Here is a 22,438-nt window from a genome sequence, read left to right as displayed (position 1 = left end):
TGGGTTAAATAGAGCAAATTAGATTAGGTGAGTTACTATATACATTGAAACTTAATTTATGCTAGGAAGACTGAGTATACTCAAGTTAGTTTTCAACTCTTCACTGCTTTAATATAAACTTGACATCTTTTTGTTCTAAAATCTGTTTAATGTAGCTTTGTCTCATGATTCTGAGTTGTTCTCTTTTAATTTCTTTCATATTTGAGCTATGTCTGTAGCCTTTTAAAAACTTAACTTCACTATAAATATTGACTACAATTTTTCTTTTGATCTCATAGTGGTACTCTGTATCACCCTATGAAATTCTGGCATTACAGGCATATGAGGCACCATGCCCAGCTACAATTTTTTTCTTTCACATGTTTGGCCTGTTCATGGAATACCTGGTAATTCTGATGTTTATTTAATTTGTGAAGGAGAGTGTTTGCAAAATGGACTAAAAAAATTCTATTGTTATTTGCTGTTTTGGTCTGATCACATTTACTGCCTTTTAAGAAGGGACAAATGTGCTTGAAGTTACTTAAGATTTAAAAAAAATATATATGTGTATCCATGTATGTCTGTGTGTGGGTATGTTAGTGCAGGTGCCTGTGTTGGAAGAGGCTAGAAGAGGGTGTTGGATCCCCTGAAGCTGTAGTTACAGGCAATTCTGAGCTGCCCAATGTGGGTGATAGGGACCAAATTCAAGTCCTCTGGAAAGAGCAGCAAGTGCATTTTAACTGCTGAACAGTCCCTCCAGCCCTGGAGTTATTTGATCTGGCTCATGGGCCTGTTAACTTTTTAACTAAAATTTGGCTTTGTAGTAAAGATTTTAGGCCTTCATGGCATTTCCCTCCTTGCCGTACTGTCGTTGTCTCTGACCCAGAAGTTCTACGGTGTAGTAATTAGGAGTCCATTGAGGCTTAGCTTTGAATTGTGTGAGCTCTGAGCATGGTATACCTTCCAGCTAGTGAAGGGACTTGGCTAATCAGCCAGCATTTACTTCCTTGGTTTTGTTTTCATGCTCTGTCCATCAACTTAAAATGTGGAAGCTGCTCTTTTTGTAAGAATTCCAGAAATTCTGTTAGAGTGGCATCACTGAGGGTTTTTTGATCTGAACTCAGGTAAAGTGCATGTTGCATAAGCATGAGATCCTGAGTTCAGTCCCTGAGTCCAGGTAAAAACCTGGGTTTGGTGGTGGTGCCTTCTTGTAATCATAGCCCTGCAGTGGTAGAGACAGATCCCTGGAGCCTGCTCGCTAATCAGGCTAACCTATTTGGCAAGTTCCAGGCCAGTGAGAGAACCTGTTTCAAAAAACAAAACAAGGCAGGGCGGTGGTGGTGCAGGCCTTTAATCCCAGCACTTGGGAGACAGAGGCAGGTGGATCTCTGTGAGTTCGAGGCCAGCCTGGTCTACAAAGTTAGTTAGTTCCAGGACAGCTAGGACTGTTACACAGAGAAACCCCGTCTCGAAAAATCAAACAAAACAAAACACCCCCAAAACCAAAAACACAAAACAAGCCAACAAAATAAAAACAAAACAAAAACAATGGAGAACTATAGAGACTGTTTAGTGGTTAAGAACTCTTACTACTCTCCCAGAGAACCTGAGTTCAGTTTTCAATACTCATGTCAGTCAGGCAGCTCACAACTGCCTGTAACTCCAGCTCCAGGGGATCTGATACTTTTGCATCCTTGGTTACCAGTATTCATATGAACATACCAATATACACACATATATCTCATTAAAAATAAATGTTGGGGTCTGGAGGGATAGCTCTGCAGTTCAGAGCACTTACTGCTTTCCTAGAGGACCAGGCTCAATTCACATCACCCACATGGTGGCTCACAACCATCTGTAACTTCAGTTCCAGGGTATCTGATGCCATCTTCTGGCCTCAGTGGCCACCAGGTACACAAGTGATACAGAGACATACATATAGGCAAAACACCCATACACATTAAACTAAAATTAAAAAGAAAAAATCCTAACAAACATTAATGGGCTAGGCTTGGTGGTGCACACCTTTAATCCCAGCACTCTGGAGGCAGAGGCAGGCGGATATCTGAGTTTGAGGACAGCCTGGTCTGCACAGTAAGTTCCAGAAAGCCAGGCTACATAGAGAGACCCTGTCTTGAACCAAACCAAAACAACAACAAAAACACCAGTGTGGACAGTGCTTGAGGAATTACATCTGAGGTTTCTCTTTGGCTTCCATATATATGTGCTCACATGAGAACACACACACACGCAATAGTATTAAAGAGGAATCACAGAGTAAGGCTTTCTATGAAGGCAGAATTGGATTTGGTCTAGGACCCAGATAGAAAGACCTTTCATCACTGGGCAGAGAGAAGGAAGAATGTACACATTGGTAAATTGGTATAGTATCTGGCTAATTATTGCTGCCTCTTGAGAGAGGGTGTGGAATGGTATTCCTTCTAGTTTTATAGCCCTTTGAGGATTATGTGCTGTCATTTTCTGCCCATATAGCTGGAGAGTTTCTTTGTCTTTCCTATTATGAAATATATGGTTCTGACAAATGTTCCTCATAAGTCATAATGGATAGTAAAACAATTGTAAGTTGCCTGCATGTATGTCTGTTTGAGGGTGTCTGATCCCCAGGAACTGGAGTTACAGACAGTTGTGAGCTTTCATATAGGTGCTGGAAATTGAACCTCTTTCCTCTGGAAGAGCATCCAGTGCTTTTAACTGCTGAGCTATATCTTTAGCCCCATAAATAATCCTTCTATGTATGTTGACATATACATTTATGTAGATATGTTTTCTTTTGAGTAATACCTAGGAGTAGAATAATGCACTGTCTATAAATATATGTATGTGTTTTTTTAAATATATATTTACTTATTTTGTGTTCCTTTGCTATAGCATGTATGTGAAGGTCAGAGAATAACCTACAGTAGTTAGTCCTTTCTTTTCTCCTACTGTGTGGGTTCTAGGAGTTGAACTCAGGTTGTCAGTTGTGGCAGCAAGCACATTCATCCACTGAGCAATCTGTTGATCCTACTATACTATCCTAATTACTGAGACTCCAGTATATCTCTAACTGCTTGAATAAGTTCCTTAAGTTGTTCTGTTCCAAATGGACTTTCTTCTTCATTTTAAATTAAAAAGGGGCTGGGCATGATGACACACACCATTAATCCTAGAATTCAAGAGGCGGAGGCATGTGTAGATCTCTGTTAGTTTGAGGCCAGCCTGGTCTAAATAGTGAGTTCTTGAACTGCCAGAGTTACATAGTAAGATCTTCTCTCAAAAACAACCCTCCCAATCCCCAAAAAAGCCCAAAACAAAAACAAGGACAACAAAACAAACCAAAAAAGCAAAACATTTATTTGTTTTATTTGTATGGGTGTGGTGAGGAGGTCAGAGGATAGCTTGTGGAGTTAGTTATTTTCTTCCACCTTGTAATTCCTGGGGATCAAAGTTGGTAGTCAGGCTTGGGCAGCAAGTGCCGTTACCCACTGAGCCATCTCATCAGCTGGCCCCAGACTGACATTTGTTTTCCTCCACAAAGAATTCATTACCAAGACTAACTCATCTCTTCTCTGATTACTGGTTTTGTTCAAGTATGAAATCTTTTATTTATTTATTTTTTAATTACTTTATGTGTATGAGTATTTTGCCTGCATATGTATATGTCCATCTTGTGTGTTCCTGGTGCCTGTGGAGGTCAGAAGAAAGTGTTGGATCTCCTGGAATGGAGATGATGTGAGCCATGACACAGGTGCTGTGAAACAAACCCAGGTTTCCTGAAAGAGCAACAAGTGCTTTTACACCCTAAACCACTTCTCCAGCCCCTCTAGTATGAAATCTTTTTTTGTTTTGTGTTTTCATGATTTGTTTGCTTGTTTGTTTATTTAGATAGGGTTTCTTTGTGTAGCCTTTGTTGTCTTGGAACTGGCTCTATAGACCAGGCTGGCCTCAAACTCATAGAGATCTGCCTCCCTCTGCCTCCTGCACACTAGGATTAAAGATGTGTGCTACCATCTCCTGGCGTGGTATGAAATCTTAAAAGAAAAAAAAAATGCTTCTTTAATTTCAATAGGATAGTGCTTGTTATAATACTTACGCTGTCTGGTGCCAGGCGATGGTGGCGCACGCCTTTAATCCCAGCACTTGGGAGGCAGAGCCAGACGGATCTCTGTGAGTTTGAGGCCAGCCTGGTCTACAGTGTGAGATCCAGGAAAGACACCAAAACTACACAGAGAAACCCCCGTTTCAAAACAAACAAACAAACAAACAAAACCCCGAAAAACCCAAAACTTACGATGTCTGTTACAGGTAATTATTTACAGGTAATTATTTACACGTATTTTAGATATTTCACAGTTGCTGTTCTCCTGTTGATATGTATTATTCCTGTAGTGCATTTGAGTGGTGAATGATGTTGACTGAGGAATCCTAATGGCTTAGTGAGATGACAGCTTGCTGCAGTTGGTTCTCTCCTTCTACCACGTGGGTCCTAGGGATTGAATTCAAGTCTTCAGGTTTAGCAGCAAGAACCTTTACCCACTGAAACTTCTTGATGGCTCAGGGCTCTGATTTCTAATGTCAAAATTGAGGTCAAGCATGGTAGTATATCTAAAGATATGCTTGAGGGATTGAGGCAGGAGAATCACAAGATCATAGAGTACATACGAGTTTTAGGCCAACCTGAGATATAGTGAGAGCCTGTCTCAAACAAACAAAAATTCTAGCATTAAAATAGACTTTTTTACATTACTTTATATAACTTGTAGATACCTTTTCTTTCAGTAAGCACTTTTCTAGCTTATGAAGTCTTGTCTCCTTTATCAATTAATAATGATTTATGTTTATTTGTATGTATCTTATGTATGTGAATGTGTATATAGGTGTCCATGGAGGCCAGAAAAGGATGTCAGATCCTCTAGTGCTGGAGTTATGGAAACTCAGATCCCCTGGAAGAGCAGCATTGTGCTCTTAACAACTAAGCTATCTCTTCAGCCCTTTAGCAGTTTAAGGAACACTTATTTATTCTGAGCTTATCACTGATTTGCTGTTTTTTAATTCTATCTGGTAGGAAGCAGTGGAGAAGTATGAAGAAGTACTGCATAATTTGGAATTTGCCAAAGAGCTTCAGAAAACCTTTTCTGCACTGAGTCAAGATGTGAGTATGTCTTCATTACTTTTCTTAGAACCACTTTAACCACTGACCTTGAAGAATATGCCACTACCTAAAATAGTATTTGCTTATCGGTTATCTGATACCATGCTGATAGTATACTGAAGAAGACTCACTAAGTTGCCTAGGATATCTTTGAACTCACTATACAGACCAGACAAGCCTGAAATTTGTGATTCTCCTGAGTATCTGTGATTATAGGTATGTAACACTGTGCCCAGCTCTAGGCTATTTTTAATTTTTTGCTAAATTTAATTAGGTTTGTTCTACTTGACTATGAAGAGATTTTTCATACCTTCTTGTTTCGATAGGTAGAAATACCTTTGTATATATTTTCCATCTTCTCAAAACTGCTTTGTCATATTTTAGTTTCTACTCAGGTTTTTTTCCCCCCTCATCTATGATGTTCATTTCTTTTTCTTTTTTTAGATTTATTTATTTCATGTGTATGACCTTTGCCTGAATGTATGTTACATATACCATGTGCATACCTGGTGCCCACAGAGGTCAGAAGAGTGTGTCAGATCTCTGAGCTGCCATATGGATGCTGGGAATTGAACTCAGGTCTGCTGCAAGAGCAGTATGTGCTCTTAACTATTGAGCTACCTCTTCTGCCCAAGATTTAAATCTTTTAAACATAGATGCTAGGTGCCTGTGTAGTTCCACTCAAACAGTGTAGTTGGAGATATAATAGCCCTGTTTTATAGGTTTGGGATCTGAGGCTCATCTCTCCAGTCCTGAGCTTGCCCTCTCGAGTCAAGCCCTCAGGGTGTTTGTCATTACCTTCCTGTTCCCTTTTCTGGTAGTTTTTGGGCTGCTGTTAAACTTTTGTTGTTGTTACTTTTATAGATTGTGGAACATCTTGTTCTTTTATGCTCAGTCTAACTACGTTCTCCTTAGTTTCATGGGGTGATTTCTATCCTTAGGCAAAAATCTATTATATTAAGTAATGGCTTAGAAAATAAACTTTCATTAAGTATTGCTGATTGAATTGTTTATGTGTTCTCCTTTCCAAACTGATCAACAAAGCAGAAGAAAAAGGTCTAAGGTCTTCTTAGTTCTACATAGATAAGGAAAAGAAAGCTGTTAGTGGCTTCTCATGACATCTGATATGAGCTAGGAGATAGTGTACTTAGTTGACTTGATTTATTTAACAGACACTTGAGTTCCTGTTATGTTTCAGTCTCTGTGCTGGGCAGTGATGTATGGATGAATAACCAAGATATACATCGTTGTCATTATAGATGCAGAAAAATAAGAGAGATACCTAGGGACTGGAGGTGTAGCTCATTTGTGGTAAAACACTTGCATAGCATGTGCATGGCCCTAGGTTTGATTCCCAGCACTGCCAAAAAGTAATAAATACATACATGAATTGCACATATGACTATTTGATGTGACAAATACTTGGCTGGAGGACTTTCAGGTTGGCATAAACCCATAAAACACCTAATCTAATTTTGGGAAATAGGCTAAAGAGAAATATGAAGTGATGATGTGGTATGTATGTATTTATTTATATTTGTGTGTTGTGTGTGTGTTCGTGTGTGTATATACATGTGCATGTGTGTGGAGACCCAATGTTGACTTTGGGTTTCTTCCTTGATTATTCTCTACTTTATTGAGATAGGGTCTTAATTGAATCCAGAGGTTACTTATCAGCTAGTCTGGTAGCCAGATTCATCAGGGATCCAATCTTAGCCTTGTGAGTGCTAATGTTACAGGCAGCCACCATGCCTTTCTGGCTTTTAAGAGGATCCTGGGGATCTGAATTCTAATCCTCACACTTGCTCTTGGGCGAGCAGTTTATACACTGAGCCATCTCCCCAGTTCTGTGATATGGTATATGTGGATGTGAAGACAATTCAGATAATTATTTGCGTTTCTTGTATATACTAAGATGAAATGTCTCGGGGGTAGAAGTAGCACCTCTATCTTTCCTCCGTCAGGCAGAAACACAGAACCTGTAGCTTTGGGAAGTGTGACTGGTGCAGTCCATATCTAGGTCTCAGAAAAAGCCTTACTGGGCCTTTCCCATCTTTAGAACACAGCCCTGTTCACATAACCCCTTCCCATTGTCTCTTTTCTCCACTGGTAAGCAAATTTAGTAAGTTACTTCTGTACCCTTAGAAAGGAATCAACTGAATATTTTTTGTGTTTCTTTTTAATCCTCTAATCTAAGTTAATTTATGAACATCTGTCTTAGTTAGGGTTTTTGTTGCTGTGAAGAGACACCATGACCACAGCAACTCTTACAAAGGAAACATTTAATTGGGGCTGGCCTACAGTTCTGAGGTTCAGTCCATCATGGCAGGGAGCACGGCAGTGTGCAGGAGGTGTGGTGCTGGAGCTGTCAGTCCTTACATGGTGACTCAGAGGCAATAGGAAGTTGACTGACAGTCACACTGAGAGACGCTTGAGCAAGAGAAACCTCAAAGCCCAACCCCACAGTGACACTTCCTCCAGCAAGGTCATCCCTAATAGTGCCACTCCCTTTGTGGCCATTTTCTTTCAAACCACAACGTCTTTTTAAAATTTCTTTTTGTTTTGCTTCTTTTCTTTATACTTTCCCCCTTATTTTCTTCTTTATCTTTTTCCCTTTCCTTAGTCTTGCTGGGTAGACAAGGCTTGTTTGGAACTTGTCATGTAGTCGGGTATGTCAAATTTGTGATTCTGCCTTAGTCTTCTCAGAGCTGAAATCTTAGGCATGCTTCACCATGCCTGGCTGGATATATCATTATAAACTTTAACATATTGATACTTGTATCAGTAACCCATTTATTGGAAAAAAGTCCTGAGTTTTTTTTTTTTCTTTCTTTGCTGTTTTGTTTAAAAAAAAAAAAAAACAACCAATATTATAGAAACATGATCATAAAAACTGTGTGGAAAAACTATATTTTCTTAGTGGAAACAGGTACACTATTATTTAAAAAAAAATTTAGACTTGTTTTTTATTTTATGTATTTGAGTGTTTTACTTGCATGTATAAATGTGCACCATGTGTGTGCCTGGTGCTCAAGAAGTTCATTTAAAAGAGGGTATAAAGTTTCAAACTGGAGAAACAGGAAGTTGTGATCAACCTTGTAGTGTTGGGACTGAACCTGAGTCCTCTGCAAGAACAAATGTTCTTAATCACTGAGCCATCTCTCCAGCCCCTAATTATTATTATTTTTGAGATGGGGTCTTCCTATGTAGCCCAGGTTGTCCTGAGCTTCCTATGGACACCAGGCTGGCCTTGAACTCAGAAAAACCTACCTTCCTGTGCCTCCTGAGTGCTGAAATTCAAGGCATGTGTTACCATGCCTAGCAATACACTTTTTATTTAAATGGTGTATATACCTTGCTTATATAACATGTTAAGCTTCAAGGTATAGTTTTGAACTGGGCAGATCCCAGCACTCAGGAGGCAGAGGCAGGTGAATCTCTGAGTTCGAGGCCATCCTGCCCTACAGAGTGAGTTACAGGACAGCCAGGGCTACACAGAGAAACTCTGTCTTGGAAAAAAAAGGTTAAAGAAAAGTTGGCAAGGTTGATATGTTAGGGATGGGTAGGTGGATGAGGTGAGCTAGAGGGAAGGATTAGGAGATAGCTGTGACTAAGGTTCGTGTTGTATTATACATGAACGGACTTTTCAAAACATAAAAATTAAAGAAAAATCCCTAATTCAGTTAAAAACTTTAATGGTGGAAGTGGGGGGCACAACACATTTGCTGTGGGTATTTTTAGGAAAAGGTTGAATTTTTTGTCCCAAATACCTGTGGTTAGAAGTGTTTGGTTTTTGGAATAATTAATTACACATATAAAATGAACTATCTTGGGGATGAGACTTAATTCTAAATATGAAATTCACTTATATTTAACATAGCCTGAGGGTAATTTTATACACTCCTTTTAGTATACTTCTGTATTTAATTTTATATTTATTTATTTTGCGTGTGTGTGTTGGGTGGTGGTGGTGGTGTGTGCATGCCACAGCGCATGTGGAGATCAGGGGCCACTGGTGCTTCTGTTATATGGAGTCCAGGATTGAACTCAGGGAGGCAGGCTTGCAGGCAAGTGCCTTTAACCACTGTGCCATCTTTCTAACTCAGTGCACCTACATTTTTTACTGTGACCCATCACATGGGATTAGATATGGAACTTGCCATTTGTATTTTCACATTGGTACTCAATTCAGATTTCCTCCCCTCTCTGTAGCCCTGGCTGTACTGAAACTCACTTTGTAGATCATCAGACTGGTCTCAGACTCATAGAGCTCTACCTGCCTATGCCTCCCAAGTGCTGTGATAAAAGGCGTGTACCACCACATACAGCCTCTGTTCAGTTTTTCAGTTGCAAAATGTATCATCTAATTCCAGGTATTTGGGGTTAGATTGTGTTATATATGAATTGCTAACATGGGTGGTTGAGATATGTGAACCTGCATTTGTTTTAACAGCTACTGAAAGCACAGAAAAAGGCCCAGAGAAGGGAGCACATGCTAAAACTTGAGGCTGAGAAGAAAAAACTTCGAACTATACTTCAAGTTCAATATGTGTTACAGAACTTGACACAAGAACATGTACAAAAAGACTTCAAAGGGGGCTTGAATGGTGCAATGTATTTGCCTTCAAAAGAACTTGACTACCTCATTAAATTCTCGAAACTGACCTGCCCTGAAAGAAATGGAAGTCTGAGGTAAGTCAGTCAGTGACATGATTTTCCTGAAATAGAACTTGTAGCACTTTTAGCTTTTCTATTATAGGCAGTTAGGAATTAACTAAGAAAATGTTAATTTGATTCAATATGAAGAACTTAGATATGTTTGATAGGTCATTCAGGAATTCAGTAAATTTGAATGTTCTCATTAACATTGTCTTTAGTGTAACACTGATTTTAAAAATAATGCTTGGCCAGGTGTGGTGAGACCTTCTCTCAAAAACACAACACAACACAACAAAACAAAACAAAACAAAACAAAACAAAACAAAACAAAGCAAAAGAGCTTGATCATTGTCTTAACCCTATGCAGATATTAACTGTGATACTAGTTATAAATGAACTGATAATCTAAAACTGTGGCTGGCGAATTTCTTTTCAGCTCCTGCCAAGTCCTAGCAGTCCAACAGCCCACTTATAAAATAAATACACAGACGCTTATATTATTTAAACTGTTTGGCCTAATGGCTCAGGCCTCTAGCTATCTAATTCTTACATCTTAAATTAATCCATTTCTATAAATCTTGCCACGTGGCTCGTGGCTTACCGGCATCTTTACATGTTGCTTTTCATGGCGGCGGCTGGCAGTGTCTCCTTCCTCAGCCTTCCACTTCCCAGAATTCTCTCAATTGCCTGGCCACTGGCCAATCAGTGTTTTATTTATTGACCAATCAGAGCAATTTGACATACAGACCATCCCACAGCATAAAACTGCAAAATTGAGACTACCTAATATTTCCTTCCCCAGTTAGCTACTGTTTTTGTATTAGAATATATCAGCTAACAGACAGATCTTTATGCTTTTGCTTTGTTAATATGGATAGGTCCGACTGTTAGCTATCAAAACAGAATTCGGCTCCTACTAAAAACCAGCTTTGTGTAGGGAAAAGCTGGATAAACTCAGTGCACCCAGGAGAGCTGCGTGCCTCGCTCACTGCTGTGCTCTGTTCCATTGTCATCTGCTGGTTGCCTGCTGGTTGCTGCCTTCTCACTGCTGTTGGTTCAAGGAATGGAGCTTTCTTCATGTTGAAAAATAAGCTGCCCTCTGTAAAGTGGAGTTAAATGAAGCTTTGAGTGTTTCCATTTTATTTTGATTTCTGAGGCACATTTGATAACTAATGATACTACACTGGTAGCTTAAACTCTTGGTCTATTTCTTGATAGTTGTATTTGGTAAAATCTTTTTTTATTCCTTTTAAGGAAGACGTTTATTTTTGATAAATATATATAAAATTCAATATTTTGCTCCAAATAGTAAAAGGGTTAAAGTAGCGTATTTGACTATTGATGGATTATATTTCATATGTACATTGTACTGTTCCTCATGTATATGTGTATGTCTAAAGCCACTCTGTTCTGCTGCTGCTTTTCCTTGTCAGTGTTGAAGACCAGATGGAGCAGTCATCCTTGTACTTTTGGGACCTTTTGGAAGGTAGTGAGAAAGCAGTGGTAGGAACGACATGTGAGTTTTCTCTACTCTGGACTTAGGCAGTAAATAGTCAACTTTTTGTCTAGAAGTTCAGTGTGATATGGAGGGTCTAAACTGTGTCAGTCCATCAGAATTTACATGTCTGACAATGCTTTATTCCTTGGAAGAATAATCCTTTTATTTATATTAAAAGAAGCTATTTTACATTGCTGTTTACTGAAAGGCAACGAACAAAATTTTCAAGTGAAAACCCATATCATCTGGGAACAAAAGCTAAGTACTAGTTCTCGTGTCAATACTAGCTTAATTATTTTGGAGTTTAGTTTCCTGTTCTGAATACTGGTACATGTTCTATTTGAGAACTTTAAATCCCTACATTGTTAATATAAGGCTTAATTTAGTAGGTCATTGTAAGAAATGACAAGTGGTTTGTCTAGTCTTTTGGACAGTCAAATGACCACATTCAAATTGCCAGACATGAAATATGAAGTACACAGCTTAGGATCATGAAAACTCCCTATAAGCTAATAAATATTTCCATCCTTAGTTAATTTCTTCCTCTTTAGAAAATATCCAAGTCTAGGGCCTGGGATATGGTTTAGTAAAGTGCTTGCTGTATAAGCGTGAAATCTGAGTTTGATCTCCTGATACCTATATTACAACAACAATAACAACTGGGCATGCAATGGCTGAAATCCCATCACTGGGGAGATGAAGAAAGTAGGATCCTTGGAGCTTGCCGCCCAGCCAGTCTAGCTGAATCAGCAAACTCCAGGTTTAATGAGAGAGTGATTGAAGAAGACTCCTGATATTGACCAATAGCCACATGCACATACAACCACACACAAGTACATAAACCTACATTTTTGATCCAAGCATTGTAGAATGCACTCTAGTCCCAGTCAATCATGAGGTTGAGGTCAGAAGGTAGCTTGAGTCCAAGAATTCATGACCAGCCTGAACAGCATGGCAAATCCTGTCTTGGAAAATATAAAACAAAACTAAGAAGAAAGTGTTTTGGAAAAGGGTTTTGGCACTTCCTCATAAAATTAAGTATGTGCTTCTTATATAGCCAAATAGTTACATGTCTATAACCCAATAGAAATGAAAACAAGTGTGCACATAAGTACCTGTATACAATGTTTATACTATTTATTCATAGAAGTTCTTGATTAGAGTCAGTGTAGATGCACAGCAATAAATTGATAAACAAAGTATGGTCTTTTCATCCAGTAGAATTTTAGCATTTAAGAAATGTCTGGGTCTGGTAGTCCATGGCTGTAATCCCTTGGGAGGCAGAGGCAGGAGGATCATTACCAGTTTGAGGCCAGCCTGATCTACACAGTGAGTTCTAAGCCAGCTGGAGCTACATAGTGAGAGCTTATTTCAGAAAAAACAAACAAAAATCCAAACCAAAACAAACAGTAAAACCAAAAAAACATTAATACATGCTAGAGCATGGATGAATCTCAGAGTAATTATGCTCAGTGAAAGAAGCCGACAATACATGAAAATATATATATTGTATGACTTTATTTATATGGAATTCTAGAAAAGGTCACTAAGTTGCTAGGGGAGGGGACTAATTTGGGAGGGCCTTAGGGGATTTGTGGTGGGTGTTAAAAATGCTTTGAAATTGTGGTTCTTTTGGTGGTAGCATGATTTTGTATCTGTTAAAGCTATGAATTTGAAATAGGTGAAAAATTTTGTTTAAAAGTAATACCTCAAAGATGACTAAAATATAGCCATGGTGGTACATACTTGTAATCCCAGAATTCAGGAGGCTGAGGCAGGAGAATTGCTGTGAGTTTGAGGCCAGTTTAGGCTACAAAGTAAGAACCTGTTTAAAAGGAAAAAAAAAAAGCTAATTAAAAAGAGAGAAACAGAAGCCGGGCAGTGGTGGCGCACACCTTTAATCCCAGCACTCGGGAGGCAGAGGCAGGCAGATCTCTGTGAGTTCGAGGCCAACCTGGGCTACCAAGTGAGTTCCAGGAAAGGCGCAAAGCTACACAGAGAAATCCTGTCTCGAAACCCCCCCCCCCCAAAAAAAAAAGAGAGAGAGAAACAGACTGGATGGTGATGGTGCATACATTTAATCCCAGCACTCAGGAGGCAGAGTCTGGCAGATCTCTTGAGTTTGAGGCCAACCTGGTCTACAGAGTTATTTCCAGGATAGCTAGGATTACACAGAGAAACACTGTCTAGAAAAAAAGCCAAAACCAAACAAACAAAAAAAGAAAAGAGAGCGAATCAGAGTTACAATATTCCTATGAATAATAGGCACACACTATGGATGTTCTGCCTGGTTTGGAATAGGGTTTTATTGTACATGTAAAATAAAATATATGCAACTTTAACATTACTTCTACAATTTTTTAAAAACTGGAGTACCAGTTTGTTGGGAATGACATACAGCATAACTTGAATGAAATCTTCATGAAGGAATTTTGTAATTTAAAAATACTTAAGCCAGTTCTGGTAGCTTAGGCCTGTAATCCCAGCCCATGGGAGTGTGGGAGGGCTAAAGCAGGAGAATAACCAGTTTAGACTGCCTGGGCTATTTAGTGAGACCTGGGTTCCACTTAACCAACCAAATAGAACAACAGCAAAAACAGGAGTGTCCAAGATAAGGTTTCCTGTTGGTTATGGTGGAGGAACTAGCTTTTATTTCTGCACATCCTTAATTAATGGTCCACACAGAGTAGTGGCTAGTTATAATATCTTGGAGACAGATGGGGAAAATGTCTCAGTCAGGGAATATGTGACTTGTCATGCTCTTTGATTAGCTTCGTTGATATTTAGTTATTTTTCAAATGGTAAAAATAGAGACCCAGAGAAACTTCAGTAATTTGTTAAATATCTAGTCTTATTTTACTGTTTGTATTGATTCAGCATAAGTGTAAAGATGAATTACTCTTTATTTTCATGGCACAGACAGTTCCAAGTGTCCCCCATCCACTCTTGTGATGGCTGACTGTAAGCAGGATAACATTGAGATTCTTTTTTCTTTCTTTCTTTCTTTCTTTCTTTCTTTCTTTCTTTCTTTCTTTCTTTCTTTCTTTCTTTCTTTCTTTCTTTCCTTTCTTTCTTTCTTTTTTTTTTTTTTTTTGGTTTTTCGAGACAGGGTTTCTCTGTGTAGCTTTGCACCTGTCCTGAAACTCACTTGGTAGCCCAGGCTGGCCTCAAACTCACAGAGATCCGCCTGGCTCTGCCTCCTGAGTGCTGGGATTAAAGGCATGTGCCACCACCGCCCAGCAACATTGAGATTCATATTCTCCATAATTTTCAATGAAATCATAGGTTATATGCTAACTAAATCTTAATCACTCTTTCTTAGACAAACATGTGAAAGATCTGCTGTCTAAACTGCTGAACTCAGGTTATTTTGAAAATGTCCCAGTTCTCAAAAGTTCTAAGGAAAAAGAGGAAGAAATGCTAATGCAATCAGAAAAGAAGAAACCGTCACTGACGACTGAATCTATCAAAGAGTCAGGTTTGTTGTAATCTTTTAAGTTCTTTAGCTTGCTATTTTATTTTATTTTATTTTATTTTATTTTATTTTATTTTATTTTATTTTTTGAGACAAGGTATAACTAACTATGTAGCCTGGATTGACTGGATTTACTTTGTAAAGTAGGCTGGTCTTGAACTTGGATGATTGTCCTTCCTCTACATTCTGAGTGCTGAAATTAATAGGTTTAGACCAGGACTCCTGTTTTGTTTTGTTTTTAAATTTTTGCTTAGCATACAAAGAAATGGGTTACACTATGCCATTTTCATTTTTATACATCTATCATAATACTTTGTTCCTAATAACTCTGTACTCCCTCTTGGTGGTGCCTTTCTGCTTTCATGACATACATTCCATTATAGAGGTTGCATTTCTTACTGCATTTTAGGACCATCATCTTGAAATGACTTAGTTTGTTGGATTCTATATGAATGGAGGTTTTTATTTGTTGTAAGATAAGCCTAGGTTTATTTTGGAGCCAGCCAACGAGTCGACTAGGGTAGCTGAGTAGGGCGTGAGGCTGAGGAAAAAACAGAAGAATAGATGGAGACAGAAAATCAGTGCTGGGAAGACTTCTGGTCAGTACCAAGCAAGCCCTGAGTTTGTTTCACAGCAAGCAAGCTTTGAACTCTTTTGGGTCAGAATGGACTTCAGCTTCAAGCTGAAGTCACTGTGGGCTCCCACAGGCTTAGAAAACAGATTACTAGGGTTTGGAGAGATGGCTCAATGGTTAAGAGTATGTGCTGCTCCTATAGAGGACTCATGTTTGATTCCTAGCAGCTTGTAACTTCAGCTCCAGGGGAATCCAATGCCCTCTTCTGGCCTCTTTTGGAACTGCACTTTGACACAAATACACAAAAATTAAAAATAAAATGTTAAAGAGAGAGAGAAAACAGATTGCTGTAATTTACAGTTTAACTTCTTTTTGTTTGGTTGAGATAAGGTTTTCTGTAGTAAGGCTGTCCTGAGCTCTTGTTCTATTTTTCAGGTGCTGAGGTTTTTGTTGTTCTATTTGGTTGGTTAAGTGGAACCTAGGTCTCACTAAATAGCCCAGGCAGTCTAAACTGGTTATTCTCCTGCTTTAGCGCCCCCACACTCCCATGGGCTGGGATTACAGGCCTGAGCTACCAGAACAGGCTTAAATATTTTAAAATTACATAATTCCTTCATGAATATTTCATTCAAGTTATGCTGTATGTCATTCCTAACAAACTGGTACTACAGTTTTTAAAAAATTGTAAAAGTAATGTTAAAGTTGCATATATTTTATTTTACATGTACAATAAAACCCTATTCCAAACCAGGCAGAACATCCATAGTGTGTGCCTATTATTCATTGGAATATTATAACTCTGACTCAAACCCTGTTTGAGGACAGCCTAGAGTACAGAGTGAGTTCCTAGACAGCCAGGGCTACACAGAGAAACCCTGGCTAAAAAAAAAACCAAAAGGAAACTTGACTTCAATAAATATCTCATGAAATACTAGCTTCAATTACAATTATCCTTAGAAGCTATTCTCTTTTTTTCTTTTTGTGCTGAGGATCAAACCTCAGGCCTCAGTACATGCTGTGCAAGTACTCTACCACTGAGCTACAAACCTCAGACCCTCCACATCCTTATGACCAATAAACAGTTGGAATAGTCCTGCTGTGGTGATATTGTGTCCCCCAGTATATTGTGCACCCTAATAAATTTATCTGGGGTCAGAGAACAGAACAGCCACTAGGTAGACATAGAGGCCAGAAAATGGTGGCACTGGCACCTTTAATCCTATCACTTGGGAGGCAGAGATCCATCCAGATCTCTGATTTCAAGGCCACACTGGAAACAGCCAGGCATGGGGACACATCTTTAATCTCAGGAAGTGACGGCAGGAAGCAGAAAGATATATAAGGTGTAAGGACTAGGAACTAGAGGCTTTTAAGCATTTAAGCTTTTGAGCAGTTCAACAGAGATCCATTAGGATGAGGACTCAGAGGCTTCCAGTTTGAGGAGACATGATTGGCTGAGAAGTTGGTGAAATGAGGTTAGCTGTGGCTTGTTCTGCTTTCAGAATTCACCCCAATACCTGGCTCTGGGTATTTTTTTTTATTATTATTAATAATACCTTTTAAGATTCATGTTACAGTCCTGCTATGAATATGTTTAATTTTATTAATTCTTTGTTCTTCTGAGTCTTTTGAAATTCATTGCTGGAATGAATTACAGCTATAATCAGGCTAAAAACTTAAAATTTGTATTTATTTATAATTCTTTTATCTTCTCAGAATCTCCTGTGGAACTTGTACAGCCAGAGATACAACCGCAGGAGGTGAGAAGTGATCAGGTTCTTTGCTGAAGTTGTTTACAGTTTTTATCTGGTACTGTGGCTTTAGAGTCTGAGGTTTGGGCAGACAGACTGAACTTGAATCCTGCCTTGCAGCTTAGTGTCTGGCTGGATTGTTGTTTTCATCTATGGAGAGAAGACTAGAATGATATCTGGTGTAACTGTGAAGGCTAAAGGGGCTAGTCTGATACATAGTAATTTCTTTAGCATTAGCTATTGCTGTTTTAAATCCTTACCTTAGACTTTAAGGATGTATAGAATTTTGTTACCAGATTTACATTGGTAGCAGAAGAGAGTGTTTACTCTTTTTAAGTGACGTTGAAATTTGTGGAAGCTGAAAAGAATTGGAGAAATGGATGTGCAATATAATAGATATGTAAGGGAAATAGAGAAAACCTGGGAACTGAGGAGACATACAGCTAAACAGTGTAATTTTCTGTAATTGAACTATCCTGGCTGTGACTTTTAAAGGAGGGTAACAGGTGTGTGGAAAGACCCTCGGACTAGCAAAGACAAAATTGCTTTGGTAAAGGGACTACATAAAGTGATTGTGGTAATATAACGTGTAGTTCCTTCTAGTCTTAAATGGGTCACAGATTCCTACTTTTGAAGTGTCAAAGTTTACATTTCTGTTAAATGAGGAAGAAAGAGTAGATATGGAAATAGCCCAGTTTCTTCAAATAGGGTAAGGAAAGACTTTTGTGTCACATACTTTCATGTGAGACTGATAGACGTAGGAATACTAATAGAGTTAAACAGTACATTCAAAGTCTATGCATTACATTTAAAGCCTCAAGCACATTGTTTATTTCTCTGGCTTAGTTTCTTAACAGACGCTATATGACAGAAGTAAATTATTCAAGAAAACAAGAAAATGAGGAACGATCTTGGGAAGCAGATTATGCTAGAAAACCAAATCTTCTCAAATGCTGGAATATGCTTCCTGAACCAGATGGCCAAGAGAAGAAGCAGGAGTCTTTGGAGCCTTGGGAGTCTTCTGTTAAGTCCCAGGAGGTATCAAAGCCTGTGGTTTCATTAGATCAGGGGAATCTCAGGTCAACATTGCAGGAAGAGCAGAAGCAGCAGGTTTCTATGACACCTGTCAGTCAGTGGAAGTCAGAAACCCCTAAGTCCAAAGTGGGCAGCCCTCAAAAAGAGCAAAACATACAGGAAACACCAAAGCCATGGGTGGTTCAGCCACAGAAAGAACAAGATCCAAAGAAGCTACCTCCTGGATCCTGGACAGTCTCTGTGCAGAGTGAACAGAGCGGCAGCAGGTCCTGGGCCACTCCTATGTGCAGAGAACAGGATTCAACGAAGCCTGGAACTCTGATGTCCTGGGAAAACAACGCTGAGAACCAGAAACACTCCTTAGCACCACAGTCACAGATTTCTTTAAAGTCTTGGGGAGCAGCTTCGGCAGGCCTGTTACCGAATGACCAGCTCCTGCCCAGGAAGTTAAATGTAGAACCCAAAGATGTGAGTAGATTTCTATGTCTGCCTCATCCTGTTGATGATAAATCTCTCTCAGGATGTGAGGTTTGTAAGGAATGATCTTTGTCTAATCTCAGCCAATATTGCTTGTTCTTAAATTATAAATTATTTAATATTGCTTGTGAAGCAAACGTGTCATCACTTTGTTTATTAAAGACAACTCCTAAGGCTCTCCACCTTTAACCACCTGCTGTTCAGCCAGGAACTTTCTGATCAAGGCTTTGGTAATCTAATAGTGTGAAGAATCATTTTGTTTGGAGAAGTCAAAACATTGCGTTTTATAAATAAACAAACTACCTTTCAGTGCTGCCTTATAGAAAGAGAATTTTAGAGTTATTTGTCTTTTTTTTTTTCTTTTCTTTTTTGAGACAGGGTTTCTCTGTGTAACAGCCCTGGCTGTCCTGGAACTTGCTTTGTAAACCAGGCTTGTCTTGAACTCAGAGGTCCACTTGCCTCCAGAGTACTGGGATTAAAGGTATATGCTACCACACCTGGATTTTGTTTTTGTTTTTGAGACAAGATCTCATTATGCAGCTCTGGCTGACTTGGAACTCATTATGTAGACCAGTCTGGCTTTAAAACTCAGAAATCAAAACAAAACAAAACAAAAAAACCCAAAAAACAAAACAAAACACTCAAAGATCCACTGCCTCCTAAGTGCTGGTGTTGGAGGTATGTGCCACTACTCCTGGCTTTTTCTTTTTCTTTTACTTTTTCTTTTCTTTTCCTCTCTTCAAGTGCTAATATTTTATCTTATTCCTGCCCTTGTAGAAGATTGACAGCCATACTTCATTAATTTATAATATCTAGTAGTAATTGTATGATTGCTGTTTTCCAGGTGCATATTAAAAACCCTGTTTTATTATCCCAATAAAGCAGCAAGACAACAGAACTCTAATTTGAGAGTTTGAGGTCAGCTTGGTCTATACATAGCAAGTTCCATGCCAGTTAGTGCTACATAGTGAGAGCCTGTCTTAAAACAAACAACCCTCCCCCAAAACCCCAGAAAACCAAAAAAGCCCACAAGTCCCCCCTAATTTTCAAATCTGTTAGGTATTTGAACCTTTACCATAGTAGAATGTTGATCTCATGATTTTTGTTGAATGATACTAAAAACCAAGGTTGTTTAGTTATAGAAGGCCAAACATACTGACTTTGCTTTTATGGCACAGGTACCATTATGTTAAAGTTTTAGGCTCTTTCAGCAATTAAGATGGCACTCATTTCTCTATGAACAGCTGATCTCAGTTATAAAAATATGGCTAAAGACTAGAGAGATGGCTCAGTGGTTAAGAGCACTCACTGGCTGTTCTTCCTGAGGAGACTGTGATTTGATTCCCAGCACCCTTATGGCAGCTACAACACCTATAATTCCAGTTCTGGCTATCTGATGCCTTCTAGCCTCTGCAGGTACCAAGCACGTACATGGTATACACGTATGCACACACACACATACACACACACACACACACACACACACACACACACACACACTTGCACAGAGAAAAAACATCCATACACATAAAGATTTAAAAAAAATACGACAACTGTAAATGTTAATTAGGGTAAATTCAAGGTGTCTACCATTTTATCATGAGAGCCTCTAAACAGCAGCAGCCTCCAAGAGTATACTTTTTAAGTTAAATATAATAAAATATTTCCTCAATCCTATTGTGTGCATATTGCAAATGGATATTTGTATATGGATTGTATATATATTGTATATGGACATATATGTATTTATAAATATTTTAATGACTCTGAAGTCATATGTATCTTAAAAATGGGATGCATATTTAATAGCAATTTTTGCCTTGATGAGAAGCTGGTATGTGTCATAGTCAGTGCCTTTTTTCTTTTGGTTTTTTGAGACAGGGTTTCTCTGTGTAGCTTTGCGCTTTTCCTGGAACTCACTCTGTAGCCTAGGCTGGCCTCGAACTCACAGAGATCTGCCTGGCTCTGCCTTCCAAGTGCTGGGATTAAAGGCGTGCGCCACCACCGCCTGGCTCGTCAGTAACTTCTTATCACAGAGAGCAAATGGTAATAACTATCTATAATGAAACACTTTTAAAAGAAGGTCCTTTAAGAAAGAGAATATTTCATTTTTTTTAGAAAGGTTTTCATTAAAGTTGATTTGAAAGGGGGAAACAAATTAATTGGAAAATGGATTTATGTAAGAATTCTTACTGTGTTAAGTCTAATAAATAGTATTTCTATTTGATTTCTGAAGATGTAATAGTAAAGTGAGCTTCCTGATTGAGACTCACACATGGTGGGTTTGTCTTGTAGGTGCCTAAGTCCATGCCTAAGTCTGTGCCTCAGCCTATAGACTCTTCCTCTGCCTTTCCAAAGGATCCGCTGTTGAGGGAAGAAAAGCTGCAGGACCTCATGACCCAGATTCAAGGAACTTGTAACTTTATGCAAGTATGAGCTGTTTTGTTTTATTTTTTTTTAAGGGTAGTTTTAATTCTTTGATAATTTCTTACACGTATAGTATATCTTGATCATATCCAGTTCAAGTTCCCCCTTCCCATTGACTCTTGTAGCCGTTAATACTTCCCAGTCTACCCTTCATATTCTCATCCTGTTTTTAAAAATAAACCACAGCATTTAGTTAGTGCTGCCTGCATGTGTGTGAGTGTGGGACCGTTTACCCATTTACTAGAGAAAAAGCAATCTAGCAGTCACAAGAAAAGTGATGTGTTCCCTCCACCCACACCTCCAGCAGCTGTCAGTTGCTGATAACTCCAGAGGGGTAGAGCCTCATAAATCCCTTAATCATCCAAGTTGGGATATTGACTAGCTTGGATTTCTGTAGGTCACCATAGCTTCTGTGAGTTCACAAGTGCAAGAGCTTTGTCATGTCCAGATGAGAGCGTTTCATGGCTCTCCTCCCCATCTTCTGTGCTGACCTCTGGGCTAGTCCTTGAGCTTTGAAGGAGTTGATTTATATATGTCCCATTTAGAGCTGAGCATTCAATAGTCACTCTAAACACTGACCAGTTAGGAGTCTCTGCATTGACTGCTGCCCACTGCAAAAGGCTTCTCTGACCAAGGTTGAAGGCAGTACTAATCTGTGGGTATAAACATAGGTATTTAGAAGGTACTTTGATAACAAGCTCATTTAGCAAAACAACAATAGTAGGCTCTCTTCCTAGGTCCACTCCTCCCTGCAACCCTAAGTAAGTCATGGTCATATGACAAGGTTTATAGTACCAGAAATGAAGTTCTTCCTATGGATGGTCATAAAATTCAATTAGGAAATGGTTGGTTACTCCCATAACTTTCATGCCACACGTTTTACCTAGATCTATTTTAAAAATGAATCTTTCTTTCTTTCTTTCTTTTTTTTTTTTTTTGGTTTTTCGAGACAGTGTTTCTCTGTGTAGCTTTGTGCCTTTCCTGGAACTCACTTGGTAGCCCAGGCTGGCCTCGAACTCACAGAGATCCGCCTACCTCTGCCTCCCGAGTGCTGGGATTAAAGGCATGTGCCACCACCGCCCGGCTTAAAAATGAATCTTAAGTAATACTTGTGAAGCTAGCAACTTTTATATGAAACATTGTGGTTAAATTGCTAAGAATCTAGATCCCATTGTGCAGAATGTTGTCCTGTTTCTGTAGTTTCCTAGCTATGAGGGCAAGTTACTTACTTTCTGTCATGTTATTTATTTGTTTATTTATTTTAATGCAAAAGACATAGTAGTCTTCACTTTTAAAGTTTATGTAAAGACATTAATTAAACATATCAAAAGCATCATGTTTTTAAGTGTAGGGCTGCTGTGGGTCATTGGTAGTTGCCCTAAGACTGGGAACCTACTTGCTGCTTGGTCTG

At 38.9% G+C, this 22,438-nt stretch overlaps 1 protein-coding gene across 17 annotated transcripts in view; it reads left to right on the top strand.

Moving 5' to 3' along the window:
- Positions 1-22,438, top strand: part of Caprin2 (caprin family member 2) — a 46,921-nt gene that overhangs the window by 5,399 nt on the left and 19,084 nt on the right. For 12 of the 17 annotated variants that reach the window (XM_076568368.1, XM_076568366.1, XM_006986673.4 and 9 more), the window contains 7 exons: positions 5,045-5,131; positions 9,585-9,823; positions 11,224-11,306; positions 14,611-14,766; positions 17,054-17,097; positions 17,935-18,591; positions 20,896-21,030. In XM_076568368.1, coding sequence (XP_076424483.1) covers positions 5,045-5,131; positions 9,585-9,823; positions 11,224-11,306; positions 14,611-14,766; positions 17,054-17,097; positions 17,935-18,591; positions 20,896-21,030 — 1,401 coding nt within the window. The remainder of the gene's footprint in view (positions 1-5,044; positions 5,132-9,584; positions 9,824-11,223; positions 11,307-14,610; positions 14,767-17,053; positions 17,098-17,934; positions 18,592-20,895; positions 21,031-22,438) is intronic. The other 5 variants (XM_076568372.1, XM_076568371.1, XM_042274382.2 and 2 more) reach the window with 2 other exon arrangements.

Source organism: Peromyscus maniculatus, chromosome 3 (assembly GCF_049852395.1).
Source record: "Peromyscus maniculatus bairdii isolate BWxNUB_F1_BW_parent chromosome 3, HU_Pman_BW_mat_3.1, whole genome shotgun sequence".
Lineage (NCBI taxonomy): Eukaryota > Metazoa > Chordata > Mammalia > Rodentia > Cricetidae > Peromyscus > Peromyscus maniculatus.
This window is presented reverse-complemented; position numbering and strand designations above follow the sequence as displayed.